General features: G+C 33.6%; 1 protein-coding gene across 3 annotated transcripts in view; it reads left to right on the top strand.

Moving 5' to 3' along the window:
- Positions 1-13,785, top strand: part of AGMO (alkylglycerol monooxygenase) — a 276,923-nt gene that overhangs the window by 93,111 nt on the left and 170,027 nt on the right. For all 3 annotated transcript variants that reach the window (XM_016165869.2, XM_016165868.2, XM_016165871.2), the window contains exon 4: positions 8,127-8,230. In XM_016165869.2, coding sequence (XP_016021355.2) covers positions 8,127-8,230 — 104 coding nt within the window. The remainder of the gene's footprint in view (positions 1-8,126; positions 8,231-13,785) is intronic.

Raw genomic sequence — 13,785 nt, 5'->3', positions numbered from 1 at the left:
CATATCTGCTTCTCTACCTTAAACATACACAACATACATACACAAAGTGTACAGTACACATGTGTATGTAAATTACATTGAAATACATTCCATTTTCTTTTTTAGATTTCTTTATAGATTCATTTTTATTCTTACTCCCTTTTAATTCCCAACACATATATATGCACAATTTCTTCCTATGAGTGAGCATTATTTAGAAATTTTAGTTGTAAATTATCTCTTAGGAATTAGATAAACCTTTTTCTCAAAGAAAATCACATTTATATTTTTAATGCAAGTGGTAGATAGTAACAACATTCTCATAAATATGTTTTTAAATTTAGCCTTGTAATCTTAAGTGTTCAGGTCTGCCTGTAGAAAGATATACAGCTCATCATAAAATTAAAATACTGTTCTTTAATATATTCAAAGATATTTTAGGAGGGAACTGCTTTTAGCCTTTCAACTTGGGAAGACAAAGCTCACCTCGCCCTTCGCCCTGGGATGAGGAACCGCCTCCCACTTCCTAGTCCACCTGCCTGACATAGGATAAGGGAAGCACATTTAATTTAAATATATGGCGAGTTTGGTGTTTTGTGGTTTTGGACCAGGGCTCTAACTTTGAAAGGATTGGATAAAGATGATAAAGTGTGGAGAGAGAATCAAAGTGAGAGGCCATTGGAGGCTCATTCCAGTTTCTAACTTGAGCTCTTTTCTTTTTTCTTCAGTTTATCACTCCTCAAGTCTTGTCTGTCCACTTCCTTTTTATTCCTAATACCTATGGCTTATCATAAAGACCTTTATTTCTATCATTTTAATCTAATCCCTGTGTAACAGAACAGAACAGGTCCTCTAACTCAGGGGTCCCCAACCCTGGGGCTGTGGACTGGTACTGGTCCCTGCCCTGTTAAGAACTGGGCTGCACAGCAGGAGGTGAGTGATTGGCAAGCAAGCGAAGCTTCATCTGTATTTCCAGCCCCTCCCCAGCACTAGCATCACCGCCTCAGCTCCACCTCAGATCATCAGGCATTCGATTCTCATAGAAGCACCGGTCCCTTGTGCCAAAAAGTTTGGGGACCATTGCTCTAGCTTCTCTCCTCTCTGTCAAAGAAAGCCCACAGTTTCCCTAAAGTTATCTAAAAGCTCTCATTCCCTGAATACCTACACAAAGATTTGTGTACAGCAGGGATTCAATAAGTCAGTGCTAAATATGTCAATATTTTTAATAATACACAATTTAAATGAAAACATTAAATATGATCTTAAATTTTAGACTTTTCCAAATGTGATTGAAAGTAGAATACAACTGACATAAATATGGACATATCGAAATTCCGAAATTTTTATTTTTAATGCAAGTGAATGTGGTAGATAGTAACAACATTCTTATATGTTTTTAATTTTAGCATTACTTTATTTCTTGCTTTTGCATCGTATAGAACCAAGTTTTGATTGAAAAGATGACATCAATTTTTATGAATTTTTTCTTACTTTATACTGAAAAGGTATGTTTTGTTCAAATTTTGAAAGAATATAAACACATAAATGGAGAGTTTTTATTTTAAAATTTCACATGCTAGAAGTTAAAAACTTTCATGTGAACATTAAAAATATATAAAATTTGTGATTGCTAGAAAAATTAGAGTGATAATTTAGTATTTGTGACAACTACCTCTTCTAGAGAGATAATTTAATATCTACATGTTCCAAGCACCTAGATAAAAAGTGAAAAATTTGGTCACTCCTTCAGATGGCTGGTTTCTATGATGCTGAATATCAAGATATTTGCAAAGAGTTTTGAACAAAAATATGGAGGTCCAGCCAACTTATCAATTTTATTACTGATTTGACATTTTAAGATATACTTGATAATTTGTGTTTGATATTAAGTAGAAAAAGAACAGATTAGAAAAAAGTACAACAAAGAATAGCTGTCTCTAATTGCATAAATGAGCAGTGCCATCAATTTCATAATCACACTTTCATTTGCTGCTACAGGAAGTAAATTCAGTTGTGATGACGAATTTGATGGCATTAATTCATTCAGTGAGTAGAGAATAGGAAAATACGTGAGGATATATTCATTATATTCACCAGCTATGACATTTTCCAGTTAGACTTTAATTCCATAGCATGACTCTGTTACTAATTTTTTGTTTGCATAGCTCAATTAACTTCTTTAAATGATTTATCAATCATACTTATCTGTTGGAAAGAGATGAAACACATACAATTGAATATTACTCAGCCATAAGAAGAGATGAAATACTGCTATTTGTGACAACGTGGATGGACCTTGAGATAATCATACTAAGTGAAATAAGCTAGACAGAAAAAGTTGAAAACCACAAAATATCACTTATATGTGAGATTTAAACCTAAAAGCGATAGATGAATAGGGCAAACCAACAGAGACTCATGGACATGGACAATAGACTAGTGGTTATCAGAGGGCAGCAGGGAGGAAGATGGAGTAAAAGAGGTCAAATATGTAGCAACAGAAAGAAACCTAACTAAGTGCAATGAACACGATGCAGTACATACATGCCTTACTGTTAAATTGTGCACTTAAACTTACTGGATTTCGTTAACCAATGTCACCATAATAAAAATAAAAATAAAAATTAAATTTAAAAAGATAACTTTTAAAGGATTCACTTATATTTGGTTTCCTTGAATTCAAAGTGACAATCGTTTCATTCAAAAATAGGAAACTCCAGTGTTTTATAGTGGTAGAGGATAATTGTAAAAGACAATAGGCAGTTGCTCCAATTCAAGAGATTTAGCACCATCATTTAATAGTGTGTGCTGAGCTGCTTAATGTCAAATATGTGCCATCTGAGAATATTTGGACATAGTCACCTCCATTTCTGAAGGAGAAAATGTCCAGTTAAAAAATAAATAAGTCATGGGATGTAATGTACAGCATAGAGAATATGGTCAATAATATTGTAATAACTTTTCACACTGACAGTTGGTAACTAGACTTATTGTGAAGTTAATTTCCTAGTTTATATAAGTATGGAACTTTTATGTACACCTGAAACTATAGGATATTATATGTTGGGTATATGTCAATTTAAAAAAATTCAAGAGGAATGTGAATGTATCACATAAATTATTGCTGAAAGAATAAAAAGCTTTCTCTTCTTTAATGAAACTTTTCCCCCTTTCCCCTCTTAAGTTCACTTTAATTATTTATAAAATTAAAAATTTGAACAATAACTCCACAAGCCTCTTAAGAGTTCTCATGTTCCACAGTCACCACACAATATGCTAAATGTTGCATAGAGTGTTTCTAACATGCCTTTCTTGGCGTCGAGCATCATTAATGTTTTGCAAATATGCCTGTAACATCTTTTCCTACATAACTTGTGGGTTTTCCAAATTGTAAGTGAAGGTAGCATCATCGCCCCAATGGTGCCCCAAATTTCCTGGCCTATTAAAGATTAAAGGGATATCATATAGCTGTAAAAATTCATTATAGGCTTGTGCTTATGTCTCACATTATCTGAAGGGGTTGTTTCTCTCCACTCTGTAGGTGACAAGATATAAGAGAAGAGACTTATTTAGTCATATTTTAGATGCGTAATACATATAGACTTTTCTAGGTTCTAGACGCTTACAAATGACTCATTCTAAAAACATTCTCCAAAATATCTCCTCTTCTTTGTTATAAGTACTAATTTTTTTTACAAACTTTCAAGTATATAAATTGAATTACATCAAAATTTAAACTTTTGTTATTCATATAATACTGTTAAAAAATTTTAAAAAATCAAGCCACAGGTTAGGAGAAAATATTAATAAATAACATATATAATAAAGGACTCATATGCAAATCTCAATAATAAAAAATAATCCAATTAAAATGTGGGCACAGATTATGAATAGACAGTTCAAAGACACAGGTGGCACACTGGCATACAGAAAGATAATCATTGTCACCAGCCATTATGGCAATGCATTTATAAAATTTCGATGCGATACCGTAACATTTCTATTAGAATGCTATCAAATAAGTAAATATAAATATAAATAAAAATGTCAAGTGCTGCCAGAGATGTGGAGCAAATTTAACTCTCATACACTGCTGGGGGCAATGTAAAAAGGCACAGTCACTTTAGAAAGCAGTTCTTAACCATCTAAATGTTAACATACCACACAGTTCAGCAATCTCGCTCTTAGGTATTGTACCCAAGTGAAATAAAAACTTATGTTCACATGAAAATTGTATTAGAATGGTTATTATAGACTTTTTTATTTGTAACTGCCCAAAACTGGAACAACTGAAATGTTCTTCAACTGATGAATGAACAAAACAAAACAAAAACTGCAGTACATTCATAGAAACGTAACACAGCAAAAAATGGAGCAAGAAACACAGCAAAATGGAAGATTCTGTAATACATTATGCTGAGTGAAGGAAACCAGACACAAAAGGCTAAAAAGCCATATAATTCATTTATAAGACATTCTTAAAAAGGCAAAACTATAGGAAAGAAGCCAAATCAGAGGATGCTAGGGACTGAGATTGAGATTAAGGGGGATTGACCATCGTATTATCTACTGCTTTGTAACATACTAGTGGCTTCTCTCAGAGTTTCTGTGAGTCAGAAATCTGGGCGCAGCTTACATGAATGCTTCTGGCTTTCATGAGGTTGTAGTTGAGCGGGTAAGCTGTCTGCTGACTGCAGTGTTATCTGAAGGCTCAACTAGAGGAGGATCTGCTTCCAAACACACACAATCGTTGGCAGGATTCAGCTCCTCATGGAGTTTGAACTAAGGAGTTTAATTTCTTGCTAGATGGTTAGTTTGAGGCCCTCTTAGTTCCCTGCCAGATGTGTTTCTCCAAAACATAGCTCACAACATGGCAGCTGACTTTCCTCAGACGAAGCTTCTGAGAGTATAAAGAGGAGTGTGCCCAAGACATAAGCCACTGTCTTTTTTATAACCTAGTAACAGGAGTGACATCCTACAGGCTTTGCCAAAATTATACTCACTAGAAGGGGATAATTGTGTCTAGCTCACACTCGAGTTGAGGGATTATACAAGGGAACGAAAACCAGTAGAAAGGGATTATTGGGGACCTTTTTAGAGGCTGCTTCTCATAGGCAGCCCTCTGGATCCCAATGATTTATATTTCTCCCACATTCAAAACATACTCACCTCTTTCAAAGTCCCAGGAGTTTCATCCCATTTCATTGTCAGTTCAAAGTCCAGAATCTTATTATCCAAATCAAGGAGTCATGTTAGAGTCAGCCTGCCACCAACAAAAAATGGAATGGGGAACATTTTGGGGTGATCGAAACTGTTTTGTGTCTTGATTTCAACAGTGATTGTTAAGTAAAACTCATAGAACTGAATACTAAAAGAGATTTATTTAACTGTAAGTTATAACTTAATTTTTTAAAATTAGAAAAAATTAAAAATAAGAATATAAAATATACACAAACATATATAATACATTAAATTTTGGCCAAACAAATTTGTTAATGCATTAATAAAATATATTTATACAAATCTACATTTTGGCACCGGAAAGCAGTGTAATTGTTTCTAATTGTGTCATTGAAAAGCTATAACATATCATATGCTTGTATAATCAATAATTTGCTTATGAGAAAAGAAAATTATTATTGATTACAACTTATGTTAATGTCATTTCATAGGAATGTTTATTGTGATAATAGTTTTTCACTATAGTATTTGTTTTTATTCCTTGGAACAGATAATTTATAAATTTAAGTGTTAGAGAAGACGAACGTATTTGTAAATGCACTATTAACTGTTTCTCATTTTGTTTATAAAAAACTATTGGAATAATTTTTCATAAGTTATAGTTTATAACCAATTTTAAAAATAATTTACCTTAAGTAAGCTGAATATGAACTGTGAAAAAAAAATCCTGTATTCTTGTTTTTCCTAATTCTGAAAAGTGACAGCGGTAAGGCAGTAAGATCCAGTTACTGTGCCCTGTTTATACAGCTGTACTTCATTGAATGAAGGCTTGTGTTACACACAGTTTGTGATAGGAAGTAAATGCTTTTAAAACAGCTAAAGAGACAGGTCTTTGACCTCCACCTTTGTGGATTCTTTGTTCCGCCATTTAGCTTCTGTGGAGGTTATAAGGAAGTAGTTCCAATATATTATTACCCTCTAATTTAACCTCATCTGATTAGCTTATCCCCTTGTAAATTCATAACATGGACACATCTTGATGAATTTTTTAAACAAATTTTAAAAGGTTCAATAAAATGGACAATGTTTTTATGTGTAATGAAGTTTATAAGTAACAGGTTCTGAAATATTCAATATTGAGTGTGTTATAGAAAAAAATGGTGTTTAGAGTACTTCAGGGGTTGAATCTGTAAGAAGTTTTAGAAGTCAGGAGATTCATCGAATTTATTGTCTCTTAATAAACGTGCACACAACATCTGAAGATATTAAGTGCAATAGGATTTCTTGTATATCTCTTATTCGTAGCTATATAGGCTAATCAATAAAGCAGAGATTTCAGTTCTAGGTTATTTCAAGGATTATACCTGGGAAGTTAGAGGTTATTATGGTGAAGTCATTCTCATTTGTATAAGAAGAATATTCTTCATTGCTTGAGTAGAAATACATGGTCATTACTAGATATGATTCAAATGTCAACCAATTGGAATCTAAGTTACATATAAATTGATTATGAAAATAATTGTCACACTTGAAACCACATGACTTTAGTAGAGATGACTTCTAATAGGGCTATCTATTCATAATCCTGTTCTTAATCTTCTCATTCTCGCAGAATTGTCTTTCTTATATCTCTGAGCTATCATTTGTTTACCCAAACTCTTTTGCAAATTTCATCTGGTAACTCCCTACACAGACTGTCCAGAGAGCTTTTGTTTTCTAAATGAATGGCCGAGAAGTTCACCTAAATTGAATACATAAAAAATATATATATATATATTATATATAGCCATGATTTTTACAAAACCCTCTAACAAATTATTCTGCCATGTGCCATGTATTTTAACTATTAATATGTTGCAACTGCAAAAACCAATAACCCCAAATTTTCACTCTTAGGTTCACTGTTCAGTTACAATGAATATAAGCCCGAAAGATTTAATTTCTAATCTATACTGGCAGAAATATAGTGATTATATCGCATAGTTACTTCTTTCTCCTGTACTCATAGCAAAGGACTGAATATAAATTAGTTTATCTAAGAACATAATTTTTTAAGTTGAATATAATGTAATGTGCCATTTTTATCTGTAATTCTTATAGAAAATTAAAAATATAATCAATGTGGTCAAATGAAAAATGTTGGCTTTTTCTCTTCTATACTTAGGGGAGTCATTAGAATTGCATGTTTGTAGTACAGAAAAGAAAAGACAAGCAATTATCCTTTTGGGGTGTATAAGAATTGCAAAATATTATGAGGGCAATTGTATGCTTGATAAGAGTAAACAACTTGCATTTCCTTTTTCATTATGAGAACAAACAGCAATTATGTGGGATAATTTTAGAAGTGATATGGTACTTTGGTAAGGCATAAACAGAAGAATATGTAACCATTAGCTAATATAAATAAAAAAGGAATCTTAAGTCTTAGGGTCAAATATTACTCTGCCTTGTCTCTTATTTCAATAGACAGATTTTGAAACTTCATAAAAAACCATTAGTAAAGAATATTATACAATATTTTATTCCAAAATTTATGCACAATTTCTCCCACCAGAGTATTCTTCTTTAATTAGAAATGTGTTATCACATACTAAAAAATCATCACTGTCTATTGACTATATTGTTACAACATTACCAGTTAGACTTTACGATCTGTCATATTGTAATATGTTAGCAAAGTGTAAATTTTGGAAGTCATTTCAGTTTGCTGGAGGCATTTAATTATATCATATACACTATACATATTTATTGGCTATGTTTCAATTTTTTTATTTGTTCTTAATTTATACCCTCCCTGCTTCTAAAAGTGATTTGAGGCAGCTTATTTTAATTATAATTATATTAGCTAGCTTTTTCAGAGATGTTCCAGATTTTCTTTGTCACTCAACAGAGCAGTATATATAACTGAAAATGGAAGTTACTTTGTTCTTATTCTCATGGCTCATTTCAAATTATGTGTTTTGCAGAGGTTAATATTATGTGGGCTGGACACCAAACACACCACAGTTCTGAAGACTATAACTTATCCACAGCACTGAGACAATCTGTCCTCCAAACATATACTTCCTGGGTGAGTTGTATGAAACTGAATAAATGTGATAATATAATTCATTTTTTAAAAGTCTCAGCTGTTTCTATTTTCTACAAGTAAACTAATAGAAGGTGTTTGCTAAAAAGCTTCTTTCTCCTCTGCAAGGACAGGCACATATGAGGTAGTGGTCTCCAATGATAGCTTTTTATTTGATCCCCAAAACTCTCCCTGATTTATATAGCAAAGTGAGAAAGAGGCTGTCTATTTTTTATTTACTATCAGCAGGGTAGTGATGTATAGACAATGTATCTCAATGCAAATACATGCAAACAGATTTTATTAGAAACTTTTAAAAGCAGTTCTTTGAAAATGAATTACCAGTTTTGCACACCTAAGAAAAATCTACTTAAACTCTTCTATTTTTATCTACATATTAGAGCAGTTAATGGGATGCTCAACAAAAAGTTTGGCTCTAAAATATTAAGACTAATGAATGTGAGAAAAAGCCTTTAGTTCTAAGTTTCTTCTAATTCACTAGGCAAAGCTGATCTACTTGGTAACAGCCTTCATCCTGAATTGTCTCCCTTTAGCTCTTTTAACCATCCAAAATACTGCTGCTAAAATACATGTTGAGCTAGTAAGAGTCAGGGTTATTGCGTAAGTGCATTCATCAATGAGCTATTTACCAAGTATAAATTATAATCTAACATGTATGACTCTTTATAGTTTTCAAGATAATTCTCTTAGACACCATTTATTGGGTACTTGCTATGTCAGATAAGCTTCTAAGAATTCTTTTGTATTTACTCATTTGATCTTCATGACTTTAAGATAATAATAATCTCATTATTATATGATGAAACTGAGTCCACAGTTCAAAAACAGAACTTGTAAAGGGAAGGGTAGAATGTGAACTCATTCAACCCGGCCACAGGATCCCAGATCTTAATCTGTATACTACATCTTCTTCTACGTGCCTCTCTACTGTTTTTCACTTATGATATTTCATTTGATTCTCACAAATAAACCCATGCATACTAGATCAAGTGTTACTAATATCAGGAAACTGAAAATCAGTGAGGTTAATTAATTATACAGATAGTAAGTGATAAAGCCTCATTTTGAAACCAGATGTCTCATAACCAATAGGAAAATATACTGACCGGCATGTGTTTCAATGCAAACAGCAGAATAGGCACAAAAAGTCTATAAGCCAGGGTGATACTAATACGTTTGCTGAAATGGATATTAAAAGAAATTCACCCCTGCTCTCAACACTATATACCTGTGATATCTTGGATTAATATCCCATGGCTGCCCAAACAAAGTACCAAAAACTGGGTGGCTTGGAGTGACAGAAATGTGCTGTCTCACAGTTCTGAAGACCAGGAGTCTGAAATCAAAGTGGCATGGGCAGGACCATGGTCCCTCTGAAGGCTCTAGGGAAAGGGCTGTTCTGGTTCTCTCTCCCAGGTTCTGATAGTTCCTTAGCTTTGGGGACCATAACTCCAGTCTTCGATTGCAGTATCCCTGTGTCTGTGTCCAAATTTCTCTTTATTAAAAAAAGGACATCAGTAGTATTGAATTAGGAGCTCACCCTTCTCCATTATGACCACATCTTAACTAATTACATCTGTTATGATTCTATTTCCAATAAGGTCACATGCTGAAGTACTAGGGGATTGGATTTTGATGTATTAGGGATAGGATTTTGCCATGTGAGTTTTGAAGACATAAAATTTAATCCATAACACAGCTCTGAGCAATATAGATGAAAAAGAAAGAATATCTGTCTGTCTGTGTGTCTGTTTGTGTGTCTTGCTGTCTGTCTATTATCTATTTATCATCTTATTTTTTTCCATCTCCCATAGCTTGTGCTGAAATTCTAGATGGTTAAATGTGGAAAAAATATTACTTACTGCACTATTACATAATTCAAAAGTAGTTCAGAGCTCAGTGAATGGAGGGAAGAACAGGACCCTAATGGAAAGAAGGGATACCGTGTACCCTCCCTTCTTTAGAAATAGCTTCACTAATACGAACTTTTATTATCCTGTCCAAAATAGGCTGAATATCAGACTGATTAAAATAATGACCTCAACAATCTCTAATCTCTCCTGATTTATGCATTTAACTCAAACCTACCCTCCATTAATGATGGAGCTGTATTTGAAGTTGCTTCAGAGAAATTGGTGCAGTTAGTGAATTAATCATCTGAGGAATTATCAAAGGAAAATTTTTATCAGAGTATCATAGATTTCAGAACTAGAAGGAATCTTGGAGATAACGTATTTAAATCATCTACTTTGGAAGCTAAAAAATAAATCTCAGAGGAGCCCACTACGTCATACAGTATTGAACATCAATTGGAATTGAGTATAGACTTCTCACTCCCAGTTTATGGTAATTTTTATCCCGGTTTTATTTGTGTTATTCTCTCATTAAGTTAAAGTATCCAAAGTTACAGATTAGTGAAAAATCTAAGTGAAATGTGAGTTCACACCTATCTGTCGCAGGAATACATTTCCTTTGCAGTCTCATATTACATCACCATCAAGGACACAGAAAAATATGTTGAACAAGGAAATGAGCATTGGAAATACATCATAAGCTGCTAATTTTTGGAAGGGAGAGCTGAGGAGAGAGGACAGGTCAGGAAGACTTGCATTATGGGAAATAAAAGGTGGGGATTATAAATCAGCTTGGATTCTTTTCTAGCTTTTGTAGGTCTGTTTGAAGATAGCATAGATGGTTTAAGGTTCTGCAGTAGTTAACAGTCTATGATAGGTCTTTCTAGACATTAAAATCAAAGAGCAGTCATCAGGTTTCTTTATTTTTTCTAACTCTTTTGTAAGACTCTTTTCGTCAACACTGCTTCATCAGGCATGTAATTTGGTAGTTACTAAGGCAACAGCGTATTTTAGAACAAATAAAAAGTGGGTCATGTCTTTGAAGATAAAATCGATTTGTGAAATGAAAAGCAAAATTAAGCTGAGAGTGCTTTTCTTTGATAGTATATGCAAATTAGGATAGCAGACCTGTCATTTAAAGATAAGAGTTCAACTTTCAAAAATTTCTAACCATATTTTTTGCATTTTTTAGTCCAGTTTTAAGCTTAGAGATAACATTACTTATTCAAAAAGAGTTGCCATTTTAAGTGAGGTTTACTTATTGCATACTAAATATATCATTTTGCATGCTACTTCAATCTTTTATTACACATCTTAATTAATATAATGCCTTAAACATGATAGTCTCTCAACTTTGCAAATAATAAAATGTCTAGACCCATGGATATTATGTAATATATAACAGTGTAAAAATTAACTTTTTGCTTTCTGCCAACTTTACAAAAAAAATACCTGAATGCTGTAGTTTTATATTGAAAACATAGCTATAGAAGTGCTTGAAAAATAAAGGAATGGGATATATCAAAAGAATGCAGAAGCCAACTTGAAAGAGCACCCAGTGCCAAAATCTGGACCAATTTGAACGACAAAATATATAACATACTGTAGCATTGTAAACCAAAGTATAAAATAAATAGCTTTGAAATCAGTCCATACCAATATAGATAAATGAGGGAATAAATAAATAAAAGGGGGCAAGTTAATGGGAGACAAATTTCCTTAAATAATTACAAATAATATATGTAGATGCTGCTCCTCTCTAAGAAATTCAGCTTAATGTCTCCCTTACTCTTACTCTTTGAATGTGGCCTGTGCTTGGTAAGTCTTTTACTCAGAGTATCAAAAAGGGACAAAAAGTAGGGCGTAGTGGGAGGGTGACTTCAGAGTGGAGAAACTTGGCAAATGCAATCTTAGATCAAAGTCAATGATGTCAGTGATGTCTTCTTGGAAGCAAATATCCTTTGATTAGACACGATATAAATGTGCTCTTGATAGCACGTACCCTTTGATAAGATAGAATGAGAATGGTTTTTCACCTCCTGTGGTCTTTGTCACCAAAACTCTAACCCCAGTCTAACCATGAGAAAAGACATCTGTCAAACCCAAATGGAGGGACATTCTACAAAATACGAGCAAGTACTTCTCAAAAGTATAAAGGTCATGAAACACAAGGATCATCTGAGAAACTATCAGTCTCTGGGTCTGAATCTCCCCTTTTTAAAAGAAACCCAATAAACTGAATTAGAACCTCCTTTAAATACCTCATTTTAACTTGATTCCATCCATAAAGATTCTGTTTCCAAATAAGGTCATATTCTGAGGTTCTGGGGGACCTAGAGCATCACATGTATTTTAGGGGATGCAATTCAACTCATAACAGTAGGAGTATGCTTAAAATATAGAATGTATGAGAAAGTGGAATGGGGAAAGAGAGAACTGGATACAAGCATAGAAATGGGAACAGAAAGATGGGCCTAGATCACTTAAAGATAAAGACTTTTTAAGTAGAAACACAAGCACTTATTCCAAACATACAATTTAAGAAGATGTGTTTTAAGGACAGAGTTCTGTACTCTGTCTCTGCAACCAGAGGATTTGATTCTCTGTCATTACTAAAGATAGACTTAAGATGTATGGTACAGTGTACTTGATTATTAAATCTTTAGTTTCTCAATTCTGAAGGAAACAAATTTTTCTCTAAAGTAATATTATCAAAATAAATGAGAATCATAGAAGTACAGATATTAGTAAAGTTAAACTACTTTATTAAAATAAAGTAAACATAAATCTTGGTGCTCGGAGGATATTTTTCATTTCTTTCAAGGTAATTATCCATTTAACTTCAACAACTTTGCTAGCACTTAGCTCTTCTCTCTCAACCCCTGCTTTTTCTGTCTGCCATGCCTCATGGCTTTATTATTACCTCATTCAACCTAAGATGCTTTATTTCCATGACTCTGGAATACACAGTCTGCCTCCTTCTGTTACAGCTGCCCTAAAGTCCCCAAGCTGTGCTTAAATCCAGTCACCCACCTACTTTACTCCCACATTCAGATTTCTGAGCACCACGGGTGTCCTCCAGCACCAGCTGGGCAGTTGGGTGGCCCTCCATGTATGGCTTCCAGACACAGCTGAGCTGTTGATGCTGCTTAGTAAGCTGTAAACACGAGCCTTCTCCCTACCTGGGAGAAGCCTTGCCAGAATTCCAGTTTCCTCACCGTCCCTTCTCCATTGCTACCCCTTTCTGGCAGCCAATGAACATATTTAAAACTTCACAGAGAAATGTGGGTTTTTCTTATTTTCCCTCTCTCTATTTTCTGTTTGGATATTTTCATTAAAATTTGTGAATTCACAAGTGCACATGCTTTCTTATCTCTAGTTTTATAGAAAATGTTCCCCTCCTTTCAACAGGTCTAGTCCTTAGATTGGTGGCATTGCTCCTATCTTAGTTCCTCCCTTGGACTTTGTCCGATCAGCTACTCTTGGCATTTGTCCTTCTTCCTTTCAACTGGTTCCTTCTAAATACATCATAAACATATTCATATTTTTCACATTAAAATAAATAAATAAATAAACACATAAAATCTCCTTGCACATTTCTAGTCAAGCAATAACCCTTCCTCTCTCCTTCCTTGCTCTTGGGCAAAGAAAGAATTAATCCCCTCCCTCTATTTCATCATGTAC

The sequence above is a fragment of the Rousettus aegyptiacus genome, unplaced genomic scaffold, assembly GCF_014176215.1.
Source record: "Rousettus aegyptiacus isolate mRouAeg1 unplaced genomic scaffold, mRouAeg1.p scaffold_m13_p_13, whole genome shotgun sequence".
Taxonomy (NCBI): domain Eukaryota; kingdom Metazoa; phylum Chordata; class Mammalia; order Chiroptera; family Pteropodidae; genus Rousettus; species Rousettus aegyptiacus.
This window is presented reverse-complemented; position numbering and strand designations above follow the sequence as displayed.